The 24453-nt window shown below is 40.7% G+C and overlaps 2 protein-coding genes across 2 annotated transcripts; one reads left to right on the forward strand and one right to left on the reverse strand.

Annotated features, from left to right (window-relative positions):
* Window positions 1–3766: 3766 nt before the first annotated feature.
* Window positions 3767–5444, reverse strand: LOC308166513 (trypsin-1-like; the record flags this gene model as incomplete). Its single annotated transcript, XM_080540837.1, has 6 exons — window positions 5387–5444; window positions 4884–5031; window positions 4509–4759; window positions 4217–4353; window positions 3978–4079; window positions 3767–3814 (listed from the first exon to the last, which is right to left on the reverse strand). The coding sequence occupies exons 1-6, from the start codon at window positions 5424–5426 to the stop codon at window positions 3767–3769; spliced, it is 726 nt and encodes a 241-aa protein (XP_080396963.1). The 5' UTR covers window positions 5427–5444.
* Window positions 5445–7311: 1867 nt separating this feature from the next.
* LOC308166504 (trypsin-1-like) lies at window positions 7312–9000 on the forward strand (the record flags this gene model as incomplete). The annotated part of the gene is made up of 6 exons (XM_080540826.1): window positions 7312–7351; window positions 7689–7836; window positions 7992–8259; window positions 8451–8570; window positions 8737–8838; window positions 8953–9000. The coding sequence occupies 6 exons, from the start codon at window positions 7312–7314 to the stop codon at window positions 8998–9000; spliced, it is 726 nt and encodes a 241-aa protein (XP_080396952.1).
* Between the last annotated feature and the right edge of the window lie 15453 nt (window positions 9001–24453).

Below are 24453 nucleotides of genomic sequence, written 5' to 3' on the forward strand. Positions count from 1 at the left end.
AATAGCAAGAATTTATTATATTTAATAGCATTGTAAAATAGCATTTACTTCTGACATTCAGAACAATTTCACGTTCTCTCTCAAGTGAAGAGTGCCAGTCTTGAATGCAGCGACATGACAAGATAAAGCTGTGTTAGTTTGCCAACAAGGTAGAGGTAGTTCACCAGCTTAGAAACTAGCTGACAAACATTACCATACACATTATCTCACTGCTGCTAGATGTCAGCAGAGTTTGACCCATAACACAATGCATAACAATGGTCGGCCCAGCTTTATTCTTTAATTTACCAGCTAAGTCATTTACGATCCAGTTCTCATTTACACTGACGACCTGGTCAAGAGGCCCAGCATTGCAATAATTCGACACATAAAACCATAAGTAAAAACGTGTGAAAAACTGCTATGTGGAAAAAATGCTACAAAAAAAAAATGCTACTACAACATGATTCCCTTACTGAGATAATTTACAGTCATCTTTTGTTGAGTCAGTGTTGCCCCATTCATTCTGTAATTATATAAATAACTTCCAAACATGGTCTTCCAACTTCTATCACATTATGTCATGGTTCACATCTGAATACTAGAGGGCGCCAGTTACCACCTCATGAACTCAGGCACAACAGGTACATCTTTTATTTCATTATTATTTCATTCATTACTTTATTATGTTATTGTTCGTTCTAGATAAGTTGTGTGTTTTGTAATTCCCAGTGTGGTAGCTTGACTCTACTCTGAGGAATGTTCTCTCACAGTCCTCTATAGTTGTGTCTTTGTAACAAGTTCTCATTGTTATTAGTTAAGTTCTTTGGTTTATTATTTTCTAAAGTGTGTTCCTGTTTACCCGGTGGATTACTCCAAGTAAAGTGGCTTTGTCTGTCTATACTACTATACTACTATAGAGTATACTACTATACTACTCCCTCATCTGGTCTCCTCTCTGCTCCTCCACATACCTTTACACACTAGTCTCTCTGTTTTGTATGCCTGCTTTTCACATAGGGCCATATATACAGTGCCATCCACAATTATTGGCAGATTGATTAGAATAGTAAAAAGGGTTCTACAAAATTCACCTTTTGGTGAATTAGCTTCATGTCTCACTTCATGTTTATTCTGAGAAAAATAAATCTGTCATTTAGAAATAGTTATTTCTAACAAGACCAAAACCATTTAATACTTTGTACAACCTCCCTTTGCCAAAAAAAATTAGGTTGGAGAATACAGAGCAAGGACTCTGAGACCATTCCTCTTTACAGAATCTCTCCAGATCATCCAGGGTCCTCGGTCCTCTCTTGTGCTCTCTCCTCTTCAGCTCAGTCCACAGGTTTTCAATGGGGTTTAGGTCAGGGGACTGAGATGGCCATGGCAGAAGCTTGATTTTGTGTTCAGTGAAGCATTTTTGTGCATTGATTTGGAAGTATGTTTTGGATCATTGTCCTGCTGGAAGATCCAATGACGACCCAGTTTGCCCACCCCTACCATGGAGTATTTATACACCATAGTCATGTGTACAGTTATATAGGCCAGTTCTATGAGTGGACTGGAGCCTCATAGGGGAGCTCTGCTCCTATGGTTTACTCTTAACGGTGCCAAAGACTGAAGATGTACATGTCTCCGCCCCTATGGGTGTTATATAACGGTGTGGCACCTGTCACTCGTCCTCCCAAACATTCAGATTCAGATTCAGATTCAGATAACGTTTATTGCCATTATGCATACACATATAGGAATTTGCTTTGACATTACAGTAAGTGCGTTTATACTTTTTTCACGTGTCAAAAAACAGGACAACACAGGACAGACAACAGTGCATTGGATAGTGCAATATAAAGTGCAGTGCAGAGTTTTTACAGTGAGTCCAGTGCGTATTCAGTCCTGGGCAGACTTGGGGGCGGGGGGGAGGGGGAAGCCAGAGTCATTTATCAGCCTGGCGGCTGAGGGGTAGAAACTGAGCCTGTGGCGGGCCTTCAGTGCCTTAGGCAGCCGCAACCTTCTTCCAGAGGGAAGCAGGGTGAGGAGGCCGTGGCCGGGGTGGAAGGGGTCTGCCATGATCTTCCTTGCCCTCCTCAGAGCCCTGGTGTCATGCAGGGAGTTGAGGGAGGGCAAGGGACAGCCGATCACCCTCTCTGCTGAACGTAACACCCGCTGCAACTTGGCCTTGTCCTTGGTCGTTGCAGCAGGGAACCAGGTGATGATGGAGTGGGTGAGGATGGACTCTATGATGGCCGTGTAAAACTGGACCATCATGGACCTCGGCAGCCTGAGTTTCCTCAGCTGCCGGAGGAAGAACATCCTCTTCTGGAACACATCAGCCAAAGTAGTGATCAAAGTATCATGCTCTTACTTTGAAAAGGCTTCTTGAGGAAGTGACATCACATAGCAAACAGGAATTAGCAACCCCCCCCTAAAAAAGATTTTAAACCACAAAAAAAATGTTTAAACCCCCCCAAAAAGATTTAAACCAAAGAAAACAAACTTTGAAACCCCCCCAAAAAATCAAAAAACGTTTCTTTTGCTTGCAAATAGTTTTTCTTTGGCTTTCAAATAATTGTTTTGCTTGCAACTTTTTGGGGGGGAATGCAACATAAAGTGCTTTGAACTTAGTATTGCCCAGTATTGGTAGATATGGGCATTTTCGGGTGAGTAGCTATTTATTTTATAGCCATACCCTGACTTATGGAGCTCAACACACTTTTCCCTCATTTGTGTGTTCTCTTATCTTGGCCTGTGTCACCTCATTATACCTCAGTGAAACAGGAAGTCATGGATTACTGCTTGACAATTACTAAACACTCTGATCAACTTAAAATAAAATGGAAAAAATGCTTAAGTTACATTTTCTTCATAAGAATTTTGAGAGGTGCCAATAATTGTGGCACACATGGTTTTGTTAGAAATAATTATTGCTAGATGACAGATTTCTTTTTCTCAGAATACATTTACTTCAATTAAAGGTTGGATGTTTCTCATTCAGTGTGACATTAAACTAATTCACCAAAAGGTGATTTTTTAAAATAACCCTTTTTAATCATCTTTACCAATAATTGTGGAGGGAACTGTAATCCACTTTGAATTTTGATGAGGTAGTGTCACCACATATCTTGATATCTGAAGGATTCCAAAAAGTTAAACAAAAAAAGATTCAATACATATATTTTTTTCTTTGTTCAAATAGACTGGAATTCCAACCTTCCAAACATCCAAACATTCCAAACATCCTTTTGACATTATTTTTTTACATCACTTTTCAGACAGCAGGAATCAGAGGGGTATTAAACAGGGAGAGATGACGGCATAGAGAGTCAGGGGACGATGCACATGCTCAACTGAAGTAACAACACTAATAAGTCTAGTAATAACATTGCCTCAACCTAAGAATAAATACTGTTCCTTTTTTAAAGTCGTCCATTCAACACTACAATATATACCAGGCAATAACCTAATGTAACAATGGTTTAATTAGAGTAACTACCGTTTTAGTAAAAAACGGTTTTACTACACAGGTAGAGGGGTAACGTAATGTCTAAAGTTGCTGAAACATTAATGTTTCCTATGCTATGTGCATGTAAAGCCCCCATAATATAGAAATACAATATGCCCCCTACATTCCTATACTTCTAGTGATGTAGACTCAATAGACAGAAAATGTTAGTTTGAGATGCTTTATTTGTCGTAGGGTTTTCATCTCCAGTACAAAAAGTGGAAGTTGAACTGCACAGGATGTTGATAAGTTGTCAGAGTGTGCTGAAGGTACGAAGCATCAGACTTAGTTGCTGATCATGGTGCTGGTGAGCCAGTCATTGAAGAGGCAGACCTAGAAGTGGGAAAGAGAGACATGAGTGGTGTAGGACGTAGGACGTGATATAAGAACCATCCAATTGATCTTGAAGTCTTATCATTTTCAAGGTAATAATTATGATTGCGATCTGACTTTGTAAAAAACTAAAAACAAACATGAAATCTCTTTTCAGTCTCACCTTGGCGTAGACACCGGGGTAACCAGCCTCGGCACAGCCGTAGCCCCAGGACACAACACCCTGCAGCTCACCGTTGCACACCACGGGGCCACCGGAGTCACCCTGAGAGAGAAGGAGATGAAGTAGTGGTATTAGATTGGGTTATTCAATATCAACATCTACATGAATTGACAACTGAAGTGCATGTTGTGAAGGATCGTGGACTTCATATAAAGTCTTCACTGTTGTCAAGTGCGTACCTGGCAAGAGTCCTTGCCTCCCTCCAGGTATCCAGCGCAGAACATGGCGTCGGTGATCATGCCGGGGTAGGCGTTGTCACAGTCTCTGTCGGACAGGATGGGGAGGTCCAGGCACTGCAGCATGTCACCGTCATCCCCTACAGCATATGGAGGGGAAGAGGGATGGAAGAAGGGAAAGTAAAGAAGATTAAACAATTGTTGTTATTTTCCTCTGGAAAGGATAAACTCACCAAGCATACATTGCAAAAAGCCCAAGAATATATTTAACCTTTGACCCTTGTGCTCTACTCACAGTTGCTCATGGTGTTGCCCCAGCCAGCGACTGTGCACATGGTGCCAGCGGAGGCACAGCTGGTGGGCAGAGCCACGGTCTGCACGTTGCTGTTGAGGGTGGCGGGTTTGCTCAGCTTGATCAGCATGATGTCGTTGTTGGTGTTGTAGGAGCTGTACCGGGGGTGACGGATCACTTTGGAGGAAGTGATGAACTGCTCGGTACCCTCAGTCTTCCCAATATGGTGCTCCCCAAGGCGCACCTGCACACGGCTTTGGGTGCAACAGTGAAAGAGACGGAGGGAGCGAAAAGTGAGGGAAAGGGGTTAGAAGGTGTACACCAATGGTGTGTGCTAACGGTGTTAAAGGTCAGGTTATTCATATGGGATTTACTTACGACTGGTAGCAGTGAGCAGCAGACACAACCCAGCCCGCGCTGACCAGGGAGCCTCCACAGAAGTGGTACCCAACGTTCAGGGACACCGTGTGGGGCTGGGAGTGGGCCTCGCACTCATACCCTCCGACGATCTTGTCTTCCTCCGCAACTGAAGATATAGAGAGAAGGCACAGCGTTCTTCTTTAACGATGAGTCCATTTGGCTATGTTCTTCCCCTTAACTTTCTACACAGAAATTACTTTCCTGACCTTTTGAGATGGTTAAAAAAGAATGATGATGTCAATATGAAAATAACCAAGCATCAAATTCTTGAATATTTTGTGACAAGCTACAGTAGATCCTAGAATTTAAATAATGTTTGCTACAGACAACAAGTTCAAAACAATTGCTTCAAAACTATTTGTATTTGACATTGCAGCATTTTTAACCAAATAAATACCTGAAAGAACTAATCATTCACAGAGGAAAATGTCACCACCAAATCTTTAGGCTCTAACACTCACAAGCGGCTCCGATGAGCAGAACGAAGACCAGAGAAATCATGGTTGCTGTGTGATCCTGTCGATGATAGAGGTTCACCTGCACCCCTGGTTTATATCCACCATCAGAAGAGCCACCCCAGTTCCAGGACGACCTCATTGGTCAGTGGAGAGCCAATCAGTCAAAGGACGATAAGATTAGGTTATTCATAATATTTCAGTTAGGAGTAACAGATGTTCTGGTCTCGTCCATGGATGGATCTTACATGACTACAGCATGTCACGGGTGTATGTTTGTTATCATGTAGGGTGTTCAGATATAGAACTGACCCAAGGTTGCAGCACATGTGAACTTGGATAGTATGTAAAAACACATACTGTAGGTTACCAGCGTTTTGCTGGTCTATCTTATCGTTCAATAGGGCATTCATTATATATTCCTCTGTACTTCCACAACAATACTCAATAAGGTGTGTGTGTGTACTGTATACTACATACTCTAGTAACACTATTGTTTTACTAATGAAACATGACTCTGGAACTTGTTCAGAATCACTAGAACTTGTTTTTTTAAATCACTCTATTTAACAAAACACTTAATTTGACTATAATCCAAAAAAGCAACAAAGTTATTACGCCTGCACGTTGAGTTTGATAAAACTTGAGGGAATTTTGCTGTCATTAAGATACTGTATTTACTAACATGGAGCCAAAATGAATTACCAAGTTGATGTCTATCAGCAAACCCTGTCCCAATGGCAAAACATTCTCTATTAAATGACATATCATAAAAGGTTCTTGGATAGTTCCTTCAACATCTGATGTCATGTCAGTAGGGTTTTGATTCATGTCACAAAGAAGTCCATTGGCGATGAATCACACAGAGGATTGGCTAAAACTTCAGAAACAGTCAAAAAATTAGCTGGGTAAAATCATGTATGTGAAATATGATGAATCACCTGATCTTTTCTTACAGCTGATTGGCTCTCTACTGACCAGTGTGGCCGCCCTGGCACTGGGGCAGCTGTTCTGATGGTGGACGATAAGATTAGGTGATTCATAATATTTCACATAAATGATTTGAATGATTTTGAATGTTTCAAATATTTTGACAGTTTCTGAACTTTTAGCCAATCCTCTGTGTGATTCATCACCAATGGACTTCTTTGTGAAATGAATCAAAACCCTACTGACATGACATCAGATGTTGAAGAAACTATCCAAGAACCTTTTATGATATGTCATTTAATAGAGAATGTCTTGCCATTGGGACAGGGTTTGCTGATAGACATCAACTTGATAATTCATTTTGGCTCCATGTTAGTAAATACAGTATCTTAATTATAGTATAATTCCTTCAAGTTTTTATCAAGCTCAACGTGCAGGAGAAATAACTTTGATGTTGTTTTGGATTATAGTCAAATCAAGTTTGTAAATTAATGTTTAATAGAGTGATTTCAAAAAACAAGTTCTAGTGATTCAGAACAAGTTCTAGAGTCATGTTGAATTAGTAAAATAATAGTGTTACTAGTTGTAGTGATAAGTGAGAGTATACAATATACAATTTATGTCCTATGAATGATAAGATTGACCAGCAAAACATTGTGTAAGCCTACTGTTGTGTTTTTACATACTATCCAAGTTCACATGTGCTACAACCTTGGGTCAGTTCCATATCTGTAGCGTTTCCAGGAGAACACCCTACATGATAACAAACATACAGCCGTGACATGCAATGACATGTCATGTAAGATCCATCCATGGACGAGACCTGAACATCTGTTACTCCTGACTGAAATATTATGAATAACCTAATCTTATCTTCCTTTGACTGATTGGCTCTCCACTGACCAATGAGGTCGTCCTGGAACTGGGGTGGCTCTTCTGATGGTGGATATAAACCAGGGGTGCAGGTGAACCTCTATCATCAACAGGAACACACAGCAACCATGATTTCTCTGGTCTTCGTTCTGCTCATCGGAGCCGCTTGTGAGTATTAGAGCCTATAGATTTGGTGGTGACATTTTCCACTGTGAATGATTAGCTGCAATGCAAATACAAATAGTGCATTTGTTTAGAATTTGCTGACAGTAGCAAACAGTATTTAAATCCTAGGATCTACTGCAGCTTGTCACAAAAAGTCTATAATTTGACGATTAGGTTAGGTTATTGATATCATCATTCTTTTTTTAACCATTTCGAAAGGTGAGGGAAGTAATTTCTAATTGTGTAGAAAGTTAAGAGGAAAAACATAACCAAAATAACTTATCGTTAAAGAAGAACTTTGTGCCTTCTCTCTATTTATCTCTATGTCTCTCTACTTCAGTTGCGGAGGAAGACAAGATCGTCGGAGGGTATGAGTGCCAGGCCCACTCCCAGCCCCACCAGGTGTCCCTGAACTCTGGGTACCACTTCTGTGGAGGCTCCCTGATCAGCAAGGACTGGGTTGTGTCTGCTGCTCACTGCTACAAGTCGTAAGTACTGTACTGTAGGCTACAAATAATTTCTTCTCTTTACAACAAATAACAGACAAGTATCAAGCCTGACCAGGGGACAGAAGTTAATGTTACACACAAAATCATGAAACAATTGACTCTGCTCTTACTTTGACTCTTTCTATCTCTTTTAGCCGTGTGCAGGTTCGTCTTGGCGAGCACGACATCACAGTGAGAGAGGGTACCGAGCAGTTCATCGCTTCCTCTAAAGTGATCCGTCACCCCCAGTACAGCTCCTACAACATCGACAACGACATCATGCTAATCAAGCTGAAAAAGTCTGCCAAACTCAACAGCAACGTGCAGACCGTGGCTCTGCCCACCAGCTGTGCCTCCGCTGGCACCATGTGCACAGTCTCTGGCTGGGGCAACACCATGAGCTCCGGTGAGTACAGCACAAGGGTCAAAGGTTAAATGTGGCAGTAGATCATCTTCATGATGAATGAGTGTGTATAGAGATGCCAGGGAAGGTCAGATTACCTTTACAAACATAGTGTCAATATATCTAACCGCTTCTCTCTGTCTTCCTTCTTCCCCCTCTCTCAATCCATCCATCCCTCCCTTTCTCTCTGTTAATAGTCAGCGGTGACCAGCTGATGTGCCTGGAAATCCCCACCCTGTCCTTCAACGCCTGTGACAATGCCTACCCCGGCATGATCACCGACGCCATGTTCTGCGCTGGATACCTGGAGGGAGGCAAGGACTCTTGCCAGGTACGCACTTGACAACAGTGATGACTTTATATGAAGTCCACGATCCTTCACAACATACACTTCAGTTATCAATTGTTTAGATGGTGATATTGATATTGAATAACCCAATCTAATATCACTACCTTCTCTCTCTCTCTCTCTCTCTCTCTCTCCCTCTCTCTCTCAGGGTGACTCCGGTGGCCCCTTTGTGTGCAACGGTGAGCTGCAGGGTGTTGTGTCCTGGGGCTACGGCTGTGCCGAGGCTGGTAACCCTGGTGTCTACGCCAAGGTGAGACTGGAAAGAGATTTCTTTAAAAAAATGTTATAAAGTCAGATCGCGATCACATTGTTCATCATGTCCTACTTGGTTTGACCACTAATGTCTCCCTTTTCTAATTTCTAGGTCTGCCTCTTCAATGACTGGCTCACCAGCACCATGGCCAGCTACTAAGTCTGATGCATCGTACCTTCAGCACAGTCGAACAACTCATCAACATCCTGAGCAGTCCAACTTCCACCTTTTGTACTTGTTGTAACCCTCTGACAAATAAAACATTTCAAACTAACATTTTCTGTCTACTGAGTCTACATCACTAGAACAATAGGAATTTACCGTGTGGGTATATATCAAATCAAATCAAATCAAATTTGATTTGTATAGCGCATTTCTCACCAAATGTGACCCAATGCGCTTCTCAAATAGCAAATAAGATAAAGCAGTAACTAAGATGGACATTTAAAAGGCGAGAAGTAGGTTTTGAGGTCCCCCTCAATGTGTTTTGGACAATCTCAGGCTCTCAGGTAGGGTGTTCCATAGTCTGGGAGTATATATACTGAAAGCTGTCTCTCTATATCTCTTGGTCCTGGCTTCTGGGACCGTCAGGAGTTCAGTGCCAGTGGACCTCAGGGGTCTACCTGGTGTGTATCGTACAAGCATGTCCATGATGTATTTGGGTGCATGGCAGTGGAGTGATTTATAGACTAGCAAAATTATTATTTTTTTTAAGTCTATTCTATAACTGACAGGGAGCCAGTGCAGTGATTTCAGGACAGGTGTGATGTGCGCTCTTCGTTTGGTCCTTGTAAGGACACGAGCAGCAGCATTCTGAACCATTTGCAGTCGACTAATCACTTGTTTTGGTAGACCTGTCAGGGGAGCATTGCAGGAATCTAGTCTGCTAGTGACAAAGGCATGCATTCGTTTTTCAGTGTCTGCCTGGGAGAGAATAGATTGTACCTTAGTAATGTTTCTTAAATGATAGAATGATATTTTTGTTGTATTTTTGATATGGGTTTCAAAGTTAAGATCTGAGTCAATTATGACACCGAGATCTCTGGTCCCTCAAGAAGGGTGAACTTTAGAATTATAAGGTTCTATCTCAATTTTTGTCAATTTGAGTTTACATAATCTGATCCATTAGGTGTTTATTAATGCCTGTGTGGTGTTATTTTTAAAATGTTGACATTTTTGAGTTAGTAATTCATAAAATACAAAGGTTCCATCTCACAAAAACATAATGGAATGTAAACACGTTGACGCTCAATATCTCTGAACTGCCCTAAACGGAGATAGAACCTTATCATTCTAAACGGAGATAGAACCTTATCATTCTAAACGGAGATAGAACCTTATCATTCTAAACGCGGAGATAGAACCTTATCATTCTAAACGGAGATAGAACCGTATCATTCTAAGCTCGCACCTCCCTACTTTCAAGCAATGTTCAGTCCACAAACACCTGCCGATCACTCCGCTCTTCCACCTTGGCCGTCCGACTGGCACCGAAAATTCGATTCCATTCATTTTGAATGGGAAAAAGCACAAATTTGACAGTGCGACAAAACTCGCACGCCGTGTGCTTTGTCCCATTCAAAATGAATGGAATCGAATTTTCGCCGTGCGATTAAAATCGGGGCCGTGTGTGTTGAAATGCGATGTTCTCATAGACTTCCATTCAAACTTCAAAATGGAATGTTGACGTGCAACAGAAATCGCACGCTGTGTGCAGAGCCCTTTATGGTGTCTAGTATGGTGACACTAGAGACACTAGAGACACCACTAGATGGTGACACCTTTCATGGTGTTGACCCAAAATTTATGTTACTTTTCTACCAGTCTGTCTTAGAGAGTCTCATCAGATACGGCATTACATCTTGGTTTGGTAACCTATCTGTAAAACTAAGGTCCAAACTGGTCCGACTGATACAGACTGCATGGAAGATCATAGGGGTGAAAGACCACTCATCCCTGCAGTCTATTTTTGAACAGGCTACTCTCAGACAGGCTAATAGAATTCTCATGAATCCCTCCCATGTCCTACATGCAGAGTATGAACTGCTGCCCTCTGGGAGGAGGTTCAGAGTCCCACGCGCTAGATTAAATAGATTTAAAAATTCTTTTATTCCCGTTTCTGTTAAACTTTTAAACTGCACCAGATGAATGTAACTTATCTTGCTTATCATTTTATTTCCACTCTTGTTTTAATCAGGGCCGCCTTCTGTTTGTGTGCTAATATTCTGTATTGTCTGTTGCTCTTTGTTGGCTGCTGTGGGGTGTAAGCCCAATACAAATGTCCCAGTGATGGGACAATAAAGTGACTTTTGACTTGACTTTTGACTTGACTCCATCCTCCCTCCCTCCTCCCTCCTCTCTCCCTCCCTCCCTCCTCCTTCCCTCCCTCTCCCTCCCTTATCGACAGCAGTCACAGAACAGCAAAAACACACCTCCACACAGTTTGTTATTTTTATTTAAATGTCTTTATTAGGATAAAACTTCAATTCAAGCACTTTCCATCTTTATTAGAGTGTTCTGTATACAACTCAAAAAAGCGTAAATAGTGACATAAGAACATAATACAGAGAGAGAGAGAGAGAAAATACAGAGAGAGAGAACCAAATATCTCGTGAACTTCTATCGCAGCACCATAGAAGCTGCCACAACTCAATAACATTGAAAGCTCATTATTAAAGACACCAGCCACCCTGCCTATGCACTATTCAAACTCCTCCCATCCCAAAAACGCTATAGAAGTATCAACTCACACACAACCTGGCTCAGAAACAGCTTCTTCCCACAGGCGGTCAGGTTGCTGAACAGCTGAACCATGCGCACTGCACTGGGCACTTTACACCCTGCACTAAGACCTTTACACCCTGCACTAAGACCTTTACACCCTGCACTAAGACCTTTCCACCCTGCACTAAGACCTTTCCACCCTGCACTAAGACCTTTACACCCTGCACTAAGACCTTTACACCCTGCACTAAGACCTTTACACCCTGCACTAAGACCTTTACACCCTGCACTAAGACCTTCACACCCTGCACTGTGTTGTTTTGTTTGTATTGTGGACTATGTTGTTGTGTGTGATACTAGAGAGAGAGACGAGGCTGAAGAATGGCATTGTATTAATACATATCACAATAAACCTGAACTAGATAGATAGTTTATTAGCCACACGTCCAGAGCCTGTGGAATTTGTTCTCGGTACAGCATATTAATCACTGCAGCACACAAATGACAAAAACAAGGAAGTCACACTTTCACACAAGAAATGCAGCTCAAAGTGCTGTACAACAGGGATAAAAACATAGTGAATATAAAAACATATACAAGCATAACATTTATATAAAAGCAGGGGAACTAGATAAAACAGTAAAAAGAAGTAAAGATAAAATGCAATAAAAGAAGAAAAAACAAATGTAAGAAATAAATAGATCAAACATTTAATAACAGTCACACAAGTGAGGTTCTATCCCCTAACACGAAATGTAGGTTCCACTTTGCCTTAATAAAATGCTGAAGGACTTTGTACCACTGAGTCCCTTGCCTTGAAAATATTTCAGAGTCCCTTGCCTTGACAATATTTAAGACTTCACTTGCCTTGAAAATATTCAAGACTTGGCTTTATTAACATATTTAAGACTTGATATTAAACCTCACAGGTTGGTGAGAAAATATAAAATGTAACCTTTTAGTCTTCAACTGTATATACTTCTTAAAAATGTAAACATTGGTAAACAATAAATAAATCAGGACAGACACTTATTTTGTTTGGTGTAATAATGTGAGTTTTTCATGTGTGCTGTTTTGCAATAAATAATTGATTACAAAAAAAAAAATGTAAACATACAACACCAGTGCCCCGTTTGCCAGGTAAATCACAGGTGCTGCTAATAGTGAGCTAAATGTCACCTGTAACTTATCCGTTTCCGCCTCCTACGACGTGGACGAGGGGTTGGATTTTAGGAGGCAACTTTATTAGGCATATATCAAAAACATACAATTACATACATTTTTCAACAACATCACAACAACTCGGAATCGCGCCATATATCCAAACCGGTCATGCTGGATGATGTTGCAGGCAGCATAACGTTCGCCACTGCGTCTCCAGACTCTTTCACGTCTGTCACATGTGCTCAGCGTGAACCTGTCTCTCTTCTATGAAGAGAACGGGGCGCGAATGACGAACCTGCAAATCCTGGTGTTCTCTGGCAAATGCCAATTGAGCTGCACGACTGTCCTAGGGTCCTTACTGTTCTCCCTCTATGCCAAGTGTTTTGGCTCTGTGATCAACTCACATGGGTTCTCCTACCACAGCTAGGCAGGTGGCACTCAACTCTTCCTGTCTTCCCCCCCCCCCCCCCCTCCCGACCTACATGTGGCAACACGTGTCTCTGCGTTTCTTGCTGACATCTCTGCATGCATGTCAGCCCACCACCCCAAGCTCAACCTTAAACAAGACTGATCTACTCTTCCTCCCTGGGAAAGCCTGCCCTCTCCAAAACCTCTCCATCACAGTTGAGAACTCTACTGTAACCTCCTCCCAGAGAGCCAAGAACCTTGGAGTGATCCTGGACAACTGCCTATCCTTTGCGGAGAACATTGCAGCGACAGCACGCACCTGCAGATTCTTGCTCTACAACATCAGAAGGATACGTCCATCCCTCACCAGAGAAGCTGTGTAGCTAAAGAGCTCCTCAGAGCTGAACTCAATACCCCTCTAAAAAACAGTACCAGATTAAAAGCCTAATAGTGCTATAAACAACTTGAGAACATGCCAGGTGACAGTATACGTGCAGGGGGGAAAAAAGAAGGAAAAGAGATGGCAACGACTGAGGAGGCCAAGTTTGACACAGGTGCGGAGCTAGCTAACTTCAAGACCATGCTACAGGGGATCGCGACAGACTTTGGTGGAATGAAAAGAAGCAGCTCGGATTTAGAATTACTGCTCAAGTCGTGAGTCCAAACTTCAGCCCGTTCACTCCGCTCCTCCACCTCTGCTGGCCGACTGGCCCCACCACCTCTACGCCAATGCGGCAGTCACGTCTCTTCACTATACTCGCTCCCCGCTGGTGGAATGAGCTTCCCACAGCTGCCAGAACTGCAGTCACTCCCAATCTTCTGTCAGAGAATAAACACTCATCTCTTCAGGCTACACCTTAACTGCTCCTTCTGACACATCTACTACCCCCCTGTACTGTGTCTCCAGAGACACCTGCATCCCCCCCCCCCATACTGTTTCTCCTGAGACATCTACTACCCCCCAGCACTGTGTCTCCTGAGACACCTGCATTCCCCCCCCCCCCCCCCATACTGTTTCTCGAGAGACATCTACTACCCCCTTGTACGATTTCACCAATGTCTATAAATCTTCGTTCTTCTAGCACAACGACTGCCAATGGACCCTGGCCTATGCATAGACTACTTTTCCTGCTATGACTGTTGGAAAGATTATTCACTTACTTAGTCAAATGTATGATTGTAATTTGCTTTGGAATGAGGTGTCTGCTAAATGCCAAACATGTAAATGCAGTGCTGGGCTGTGAGTATGGTGGATATTACTGTGGGGGATCAAATATACATTGTAAAGGTTTAATTGTGTTAATATTGTATATATTGAAATTACCTTTGAGGCACAGGAACTGGGGGAGGGGTCTGTCTGAGAAAATCAGCACAAGTAATCATTCTACACCTGAGACAATGGAGACCAGTTCATTCTACACCTGAGACAATGGAGACCAGTTCATTCTACACCTGAGACAATGGAGACCAGTTCATTCTACACCTGAGACAATGGAGACCAGTTCATTCTACACCTGAGACAATGGAGACCAGTTCATTCTATACCTGAGACAATGGAGACCAGTTCATTCTACACCTGAGACAATGGAGACCAGTTCATTCTATACCTGAGACAATGGAGACCAGTTCATTCTATACCTGAGACAATGGAGACCAGTTCATTCTTCACCTGAGACAATGGAGACCAGTTCATTCTACACTTTAGACAATAGAGACCAGTTAATAAGTAATCATTCTACACCTGAGACCAGTTCATAATCATTCTACACCTGAGACAAGGGAGGCCAGTTCATAAGTAATCATTAGTGTTGTTCCGATACCATTTTTTGATCCCGATACCGATACCGATACCTGACCGTGCAGTACTTGCCAATACCGAGTACCGATCCGATACCACTGTTATACCACTGTTATACCACTAGTATACACTATTATACCACTGTTATACCACTATTATACCACTATTTATACACTGTTATACCACTATATATACACTGTTATACCACTATTTATACACTGTTATACCACTATTATACCACTATTTATACACTGTTATACACTAATATACCACTATGTACACTCTATTATACTCTATTATACCACTATGTACACACTGTTATACTCTATTATACCACTATGTACACACTGTTATACTCTATTATACCACTATGTACACACTGTTATACACTATTATACACTATTATACCTCTATTATACCACTATTATACCACTGTTATACACTGTTATACCATTATTATACCACTATTATACCACTATTAATCATTCTACACCTGAGACCAGTTCATAATCATTCTACACCTGGGACAATGGAGACCAGTTCATAAGTAATCATTCTACACCTGAGACAGTGGAAAGTAGACATCTTAGGAGACACAGTAGAGGAGAAAGCAGGTGTCTCAGTAGACACAGTCCTGGGGGGTAGTAGATGTCTCAGGAGTTGCAGTTAAGATGTAACCTGAAGAGATGGAGGTCTTCAGTCTCCGACAGAAGATGGGGAGTGACTCTGCAGTTCTGAAACCAGTGGGAAGCTCATTCCACCAGCAGGGAGCGAGTGTAGTGAAGAGACGTGACCGGGCAGCGTGACTGCCGCGTTGGCGTAGAGGTGGTGGGACCAGTCCCCCAGCAGAGGTGGAGGAGTGGAGTAAACAGGCTTAAGTTTGGGGGGGTAACTTCAGCCCATCCACTCCACTCTCCACCTCCGCTGGCCAACTGGCCCCACCACCTCTACGCCAATGCGGCAGTGACGCTGCTCAGTCACATCTCTTCACTACTCTCGCTCCCTGCTGGTTGAATGAACTTCCCATGGCTGTCAGAACTGCAGAGTCACACCCCATCATCTGTCAGAGAATGAAGACTCATCTCTTCAGGATACACCTATACCGCTCCTCCTGAGACATCTACTACCCCCCAGCACTGTGTCTCCTGAGACATCTGCATTCCCCCCCCCCCCCATACTGTTTCTCGAGAGACATCTACTACCCCCCTGTACGATTTCACCAATGTCTATAAATCTTCGTTCTTCTAGCACGACGACTGCCAATGGACCCTGGCCTATGCATAGACTACTTTTCCTGCTATGACTGTTGGAAAGATTATTCACTTACTTAGTCAAATGTATGATTGTAATTTGCTTGGGAATGAGGTGTCTGCTAAATGCCAAACATGTAAATGCAGTGCTGGGCTGTGAGTATGGTGGATATTACTGTGGGGGATCAAATATACATTGTAAAGGTTTAATTGTGTTAATATTGTATATATTGAAATTACCTTTCAGGTACAGGAACTGGGGGAGGGGTCTGTCTGAGAAAATCAGCACAAGTAATCATTCTACACCTGAGACAATGGAGACCAGTTCATTCTATACCTGAGACAATGGAGACCAGTTCATTCTACACCTGAGACAATGGAGACCAGTTCATTCTACACCTGAGACAATAGAGACCAGTTAATAAGTAATCATTCTACACCTGAGACCAGTTCATAATCATTCTACACCTGAGACAAGGGAGGCCAGTTCATAAGTAATCATTAGTGTTGTTCCGATACCATTTTTTGATCCCGATACCGATACCGATACCTGACCGTGCAGTACTTGCCGATACCGAGTACCGATCCGATACCACTGTTATACCACTATTATACCACTATTTATACACTGTTATACCACTATTTATACACTGTTATACACTATTATACCACTATATATACACTGTTATACACTATATATACACTGTTATACACTGTTATACCACTATGTACACACTATTTATACACTATTATACCACTATGTACACACTATTTATACACTGTTATACCACTATGTACACACTATTTATACACTGTTATACCACTATGTACACACTATTTATACACTATTATACCACTATTTATACACTGTTATACACTATTATACCACTATTTATACACTGTTATACACTGTTATACCACTATTTATACCACTATGTACACACTATTTATACACTGTTATACACTATTATACCACTATGTACACACTATTATACCACTATTTATACACTGTTATACACTATTATACCACTATGTACACACTATTTATACACTATTATACCACTATCCACTATGTACACACTATTTATACACTATGTACACACTATTTATACACTATTATACCACTATGTACACACTATTTATACACTATTATACCACTATGTACACACTATTATACCACTATGTACACACTATTTATACACTATTATAACACTATATACACACTATTTATACACTATTTATACACTATTATACCACTATGTACACACTATTTATACACTATTATACCACTATGTACACACTATTTATACACTGTTATACACTATTATACCACTATGTACACACTATTTATACACTATTATACCACTATGTACACACTATTATACCACTATGTACACACTATTTATACACTGTTATACACTATTATACCACAATGTACACACTATTTATACACTATTATACCACTATGTACACACTATTTATACACTGTTACACACTATTATACACTATTATACCACTATGTACACACTATTTATACACTGTTATACCACTATGTACACACTGTTATACACTATTATACCACTATGTACACACTATTTATATACTATTATACCACTATGTACACACTATTTATACACTGTTATACACTATTATACCACTATGTACACACTATTTATACACTATTATACCACTATTATACACTGTTATACCACTATTATACACTGTTATACCACTGTTACCACTATTATACCACTGTTATACACTATTATACCACTATTATACCACTGTTATACACTGTTATACCACTATTATACACTGTTATACCACTATTATACCACTGTTATACACTATTATACCACTATTATACCACTGTTATACCACTATTATACACTGTTATACCACTATTATACCACTGTTATACACTATTATACCACTATTATACACTGTTATACCACTGTTATACCACTATTATACACTGTTATACCACTATTATACACTGTTATACCACTGTTATACCACTATTATACCACTGTTATACCACTGTTATACCACTATTATACACTGTTATACCACTATTATACACTGTTATACCACTATTATACACTGTTATACCACTATTATACACTGTTATACCACTGTTATACACTATTATACCACTATTATACCACTGTTATACACTGTTATACCACTATTATACACTGTTATACCATTGTTATACCACTATTATACACTGTTATACCACTGTTATACACTATTATACCACTATTATACCACTGTTATACACTGTTATACCACTATTATACACTGTTATACCACTGTTATACCACTATTATACACTGTTATACCACTGTTATACACTATTATACCACTATTATACCACTGTTATACACTGTTATACCACTATTATACACTGTTATACCATTGTTATACCACTATTATACCACTGTTATACACTGTTATACCACTATTATACCACTGTTATACACTATTATACACTATTATACCACTGTTATACACTATTATACCACTGTTATACACTATTATACCACTATTATACCACTGTTATACCACTGTTATACACTATTATACACTATTATACCACTATTATACCACTGTTATACACTATTATACCACTATTATACACTGTTATACCACTATTATACCACTATTATACACTGTTATACCACTATTATACACTGTTATACCACTGTTATACCACTATTATACCACTGTTATACCACTATTATACCACTATTATACCACTGTTATACACTGTTATACCACTATTATACACTGTTATACCACTGTTATACCACTATTATACACTGTTATACCACTATTATACACTGTTATACCACTATTATACACTGTTATACCACTATTATACACTGTTATACCACTGTTATACCACTATTATACACTGTTATACAACTATTATACACTATTATACCACTGTTATACACTGTTATACTACTGTTATACCACTGTTATACCACTGTTATACCACTGTTATACCACTGTTATACCACTATTATACCACTATTATACACTATTATACCACTGTTATACACTATTATACCACTGTTATACACTGTTATACACTGTTATACCACTATTATACACTGTTATACCACTGTTATACCACTATGATACACTGTTATACCACTATTATACACTATTATACCACTGTTATACACTATTATACCACTATTATACACTGTTATACCACTATTATACACTATTATACCACTATTATACACTGTTATACCACTGTTATACCACTATTATACACTGTTATACCACTGTTATACCACTATTATACACTGTTATACCACTATTATACACTGTTATACCACTATTATTCATTCTACACCTGAGACCAGTTCATAATCATTCTACACCTGGGACAATGGAGACCAGTTCATAAGTAATCATTCTACACCTGAGACAGTGGAAAGTAGACATCTTAGGAGACACAGTAGAGGAGAAAGCAGGTGTCTCAGGAGACACAGTGCTGGGGTGTAGTCGATGTCTCAGGAGTTGCAGTTAAGATGTAACCTGAAGAGATGGAGGTCTTCAGTCTCCGACAGAAGATGGGGAGTGACTCTGCAGTTCTGAAACCAGTGGGAAGCTCATTCCACCAGCAGGGAGCGAGTGTAGTGAAGAGACGTGACCGGGCAGCGTGACTGCCGCGTTGGCGTAGAGGTGGTGGGACCAGTCCCCCAGCAGAGGTGGAGGAGTGGAGTAAACAGGCTTAAGTTTGGGGGGGTAACTTCAGCCCATCCACTCCACTCTCCACCTCTGCTGGCCAACTGGCCCCACCACCTCTACGCCAATGCGGCAGTGACGCTGCTCAGTCACATCTCTTCACTACTCTCGCTCCCTGCTGGTTGAATGAGCTTCCCATGGCTGTCAGAACTGCAGAGTCACACCCCATCATCTGTCAGAGAATGAAGACTCATCTCTTCAGGATGCACCTATACCGCTCCTCCTGAGACATCTACTACCCCCCAGCACTGTGTCTCCTGAGACACCTGCATCCCCCCCCCCCCATACTGTTTTCTCCTGAGACATCTACCAACCCCAAGCACTGTGTCTCCTGAGACACCTGCATCCCCCCCATACTGTTTCTCGAGAGACATCTACTACCCCCTTGTACGATTTCACCAATGTCTATAAATCGTCGTTCTTCTAGCATGACGACTGCCAATGGCCCCTAGCCTATGCATAGATTACTTTTCCTGCTATGACTGTTGGAAAGATGATTCACTTACTCAAATGTATGATTGTAAGTTGCTTTGGAATAAGGTGTCTGCTAAATGCCAAAAATGTAAATGCAGTGCTGGGCTGTGAGTATGGTGGATATCCCTGTGGGGGATCAAATATACAATGTTAAGGTTTAATTGTGTTAATATTGTATATATATATTGAAATTACCTTTGAGGCACAGGAACTGGAAGGAGGGGTCTGTCTGAGAAAATCAGCACAAGTAATAATTCTCCACCTGAGACAATGGAGACCAGTTCATTCTATACCTGAGACAATGGAGACCAGTTCATTCTACACCTGAGACAATGGAGACCAGTTCATTCTACACTTTAGACAATAGAGACCAGTTAATAAGTAATCATTCTACACCTGAGACCAGTTCATAATCATTCTACACCTGAGACAAGGGAGGCCAGTTCATAAGTAATCATTAGTGTTGTTCCGATACCATTTTTTGATCCCGATACCGATACCTGACCGTGCAGTACTTGCCGATACCGAGTACCGATCCGATACCACTGTTATACCACTATTATACCACTGTTATACCACTATTTAACCACTGTTATACCACTATTTATACACTATTATACCACTATTAAACCACTATTTATACACTATTATACCACTGTTATACCACTGTTATACCACTATTTATACACTGTTATACCACTATTTATACACTGTTATACACTATTATACACTATTATACCACTGTTATACCACTATTATACCACTGACCAGTTGACCAGTTCATAAGAAATCATTCTACACCTGAGACAATGGAGACCAGTTCAGTAATCATTACAACTGAGACAATGGAGACCAGTTCAGTAATCATTACACCTGAGACAATGGAGACCAGTTCATAATCATTCTACACCTGAGACCATAGAGACCAGTTCAGTAATCATTCTACACCTGAGACAACAAGACACAAGTCCCACTAGAGGACGTCGGGCCCTCATGGAGTCAGTTTGGTCAGAAATATGCACACAAGTAAGCCTCTGGAGGTCGTTCTGTAGGGCTCTGGCAGTGCTCCTCGCGTGATGGCCCGTCTCCCGGTATCTCCTCTACCATGTTGAGACTGTGCTGGGAGACACAGCCTCCAACCAAGATGGCCTCCAACCAAGGAGCAAAACGTGGTGAAGCCGCGGACGGAACAGGGTCAAAGCTCTTCTTCGTCGTTAAAAAAAAAGAATGAGTTTCAGGACCGTAGCCTCAAGCAGAGCGCTTCTGGGTCCAGTACAGTGAAACCAACCGGATAAACAGAATCCACTGTCCTTCCACGTGCTGTGCTGTCCTGTCTGGTGCCAGACCAACATCCTGGCAGATCCCAGAAGAAAAGGATGAACCCAGCGATTCCAAACATCTGTCCATAGTGTCTCTAGACTGCCTCTGTCTCTAGACTGTCTCTAGACTGCCTCTACTGTCACAGCAAACCTTGCGCCGCTGTTGCCTCTCCTGTCCACCTGTTGTTGCTTTTATTTGCACGAAAGCAGGTGAAATTGATTAACAGAAAAATGTTTAAAGGAATAACTAATGAAGGGACAGATGGACAAAAACACTGAAGCAAGTATGGACGAACAGAGGGATGGAAGAACAAAATAATTAACAGAGGAAAGAATATAAGAAATGAAGAAGAAAAGAATGTAAGAACAAACCAGGGCCGGCCCAAGACATGTAGCCTGTTGTTTTGTTGTTAACATAGTTAACTATTTTGTAGGGTTCACTTTATTTTGGGGGGAATATTTTGCACTCTTAAATTGATTGTTCACTGCTATTAATGTCAAAAATATGTTGGTGTTTATTTGTGTTCATTTGTCATTGTCATTGTCTTTAGACCTTGTTATGTGCACGTTTGTTGTTTTTAGAGTTTAAATGTTGACTTATTTTGAATAATTTGCTGTTATAAATTGTTATTTAGTTTCTACAGTAGCCTATAGCTGTTTTGTAGTTAACAGAACAATTTTGTAGGGTTCACTTTATTTATTTGGAATATTTTGCACTCTTAAATTGATTGTTCATTGCTATTTATTTGTCAAAAATATTTTTTATTGGTGTACATTTGTCATTGTCTTTAGTTATAGACCTTGATATGTGCAAGGTTGTTGCTTTTAATATTTACATTTTGACTTCATTATTTTGAATAGTTTTAATTAATAATTTAGCTTCTACAGTAGTCTATCACTGTTTGTTTTGTAGTTAACAGAACAATTTGTGTTCACTTTATTTATTTTGAATATTTTTATTTACTCGTGTTATTTTGTCATTGTGTTTATTTATAGACCTTGTTATGTGCAAGTTTGTTGCTTTTATAAAAAAATCTTGCTTAGAGCCACAAAAGTCCCAGGGCCGGCCGAATGAACAAACATGAACAAGGAAGAACAAAAACTAACCAACAGGAGACAGTGAAGGGTGTGAAGGAGGTGGGAAATATGAGAGAATTTGAGGAGGTTGAACACCAGACGGGCAGAAGCATTCTGGATGAGTTGCAGAGGTCTGATGACGGAGGTGGAGACTCCGGCCAGGAGTGCGTTGCAGTAGTCAAGGTGAGAGATGACCAGTGACTGGACCAAGAGTTGAGCGGCTTCTCTGGTGAGGAATGGTCGTATCCTTCTGATGTTGTAGAGGATGAATCTGCAAGTCTCTCAATCAACGACTTGATTAGCTCCTATGAACTAGATTTCTTATTTATCACTGAGACCTGGTTAGATAAAGATAACAAGACACCAATTCTCATTGAGGGAATTTTTATCATTTGAATATCTTTCAATTGTTTTTAAATGTTCCACTCGAATTCTTTTTATAATTTTATACAGACCACCCCAATACTCTACTAGCTTCTTTAATGAACTTACAGAGCTTCTCTCCATCATTACTACTGAATTTAATGGTCTGATCATTGCTGGTGATTTCAATATTCATGTAGATAACTCAGAGGACAACAAAGCCAAAGAACTCTGTTCTGTTAGATGTTTTTGAACTTCAACAACATGTGAACCTCCCTACTCATAATCGAGGTCACACTCTGGACCTTATCATCACCAAAGGCCTAGATATTTCAAATGTTGTTGTAACTGACATTGCCCTGGCTGACCACTGTTGCATATTCTTTGACGTATCTATCTTTCCTGTTATTCAAACTATGTCTAAAACTATTTCCAAACGATATATCAATGAAAAGACCAGTGCACTGTTCACACAGGCCTTTTCCCTAGCCCCCCCCCCCAAACTTCTATTCCAACCTCAGTAAATGACCTTCTACACGATTTCAACTTAAAAATCACAAAAACCATTGATGATATTGCACCCATTAGATCCAAATGCATCTCTGGTAAGCAAAAAGCTCCCTGGAGAACTGCCCCATCCGTAAAGACCCAAAAAAGAGAATGTCGTAAAGCAGAGCGCAGATGGAGAAAAACAAACCTTCAAGTCCACTATAATATCTATAAAGAGAATCTGCAAAACTATAACTTAGAAATAAGAAGTGCCAGGCAATCATTTTTCTCTAAGATCATAAACAATAACATCAATAATGCCCGCATCCTTTTCAGAACTGTTGACAGACTAACAAATCCCCCAACACCCATTGCTCAGGAATTTCACTCAACTAGTAAATGCAATGAACTTGCATCCTTTTTTAACAATAAAATAGAAACCATTAGACAAGGCATTAGGTCTTCTGTGTCAGGCATGAAAAACATGTCCCCATTAACAACCCCAAATAGGGCGGACATAACAACCATGTCACAATTTAACACTGCATCGCTGTGAGGAGATTACCGAGCCAAGAGACTTGGCACAGATCGAGAACAGTAAGACCCCTAGGACAGTGGTGCAGCTCGATTGTCATTTGCCAGAGAACAGCAGAATGGGCATTTTCGCCATTGGCGCCCCGTTCTCTTCACAGAAGAGAACAGGTTCACGCTGAGCACATGTGACAGACGTGAAAGAGTCTGGAAACACAGTGGCAAACGTTATGCCTTGCTGAAATGC

Source organism: Nansenia antarctica (assembly GCF_963989245.1).
Source record: "Nansenia antarctica genome assembly, chromosome: 10".
Taxonomy (NCBI): Eukaryota; Metazoa; Chordata; class Actinopteri; order Argentiniformes; family Microstomatidae; genus Nansenia; species Nansenia antarctica.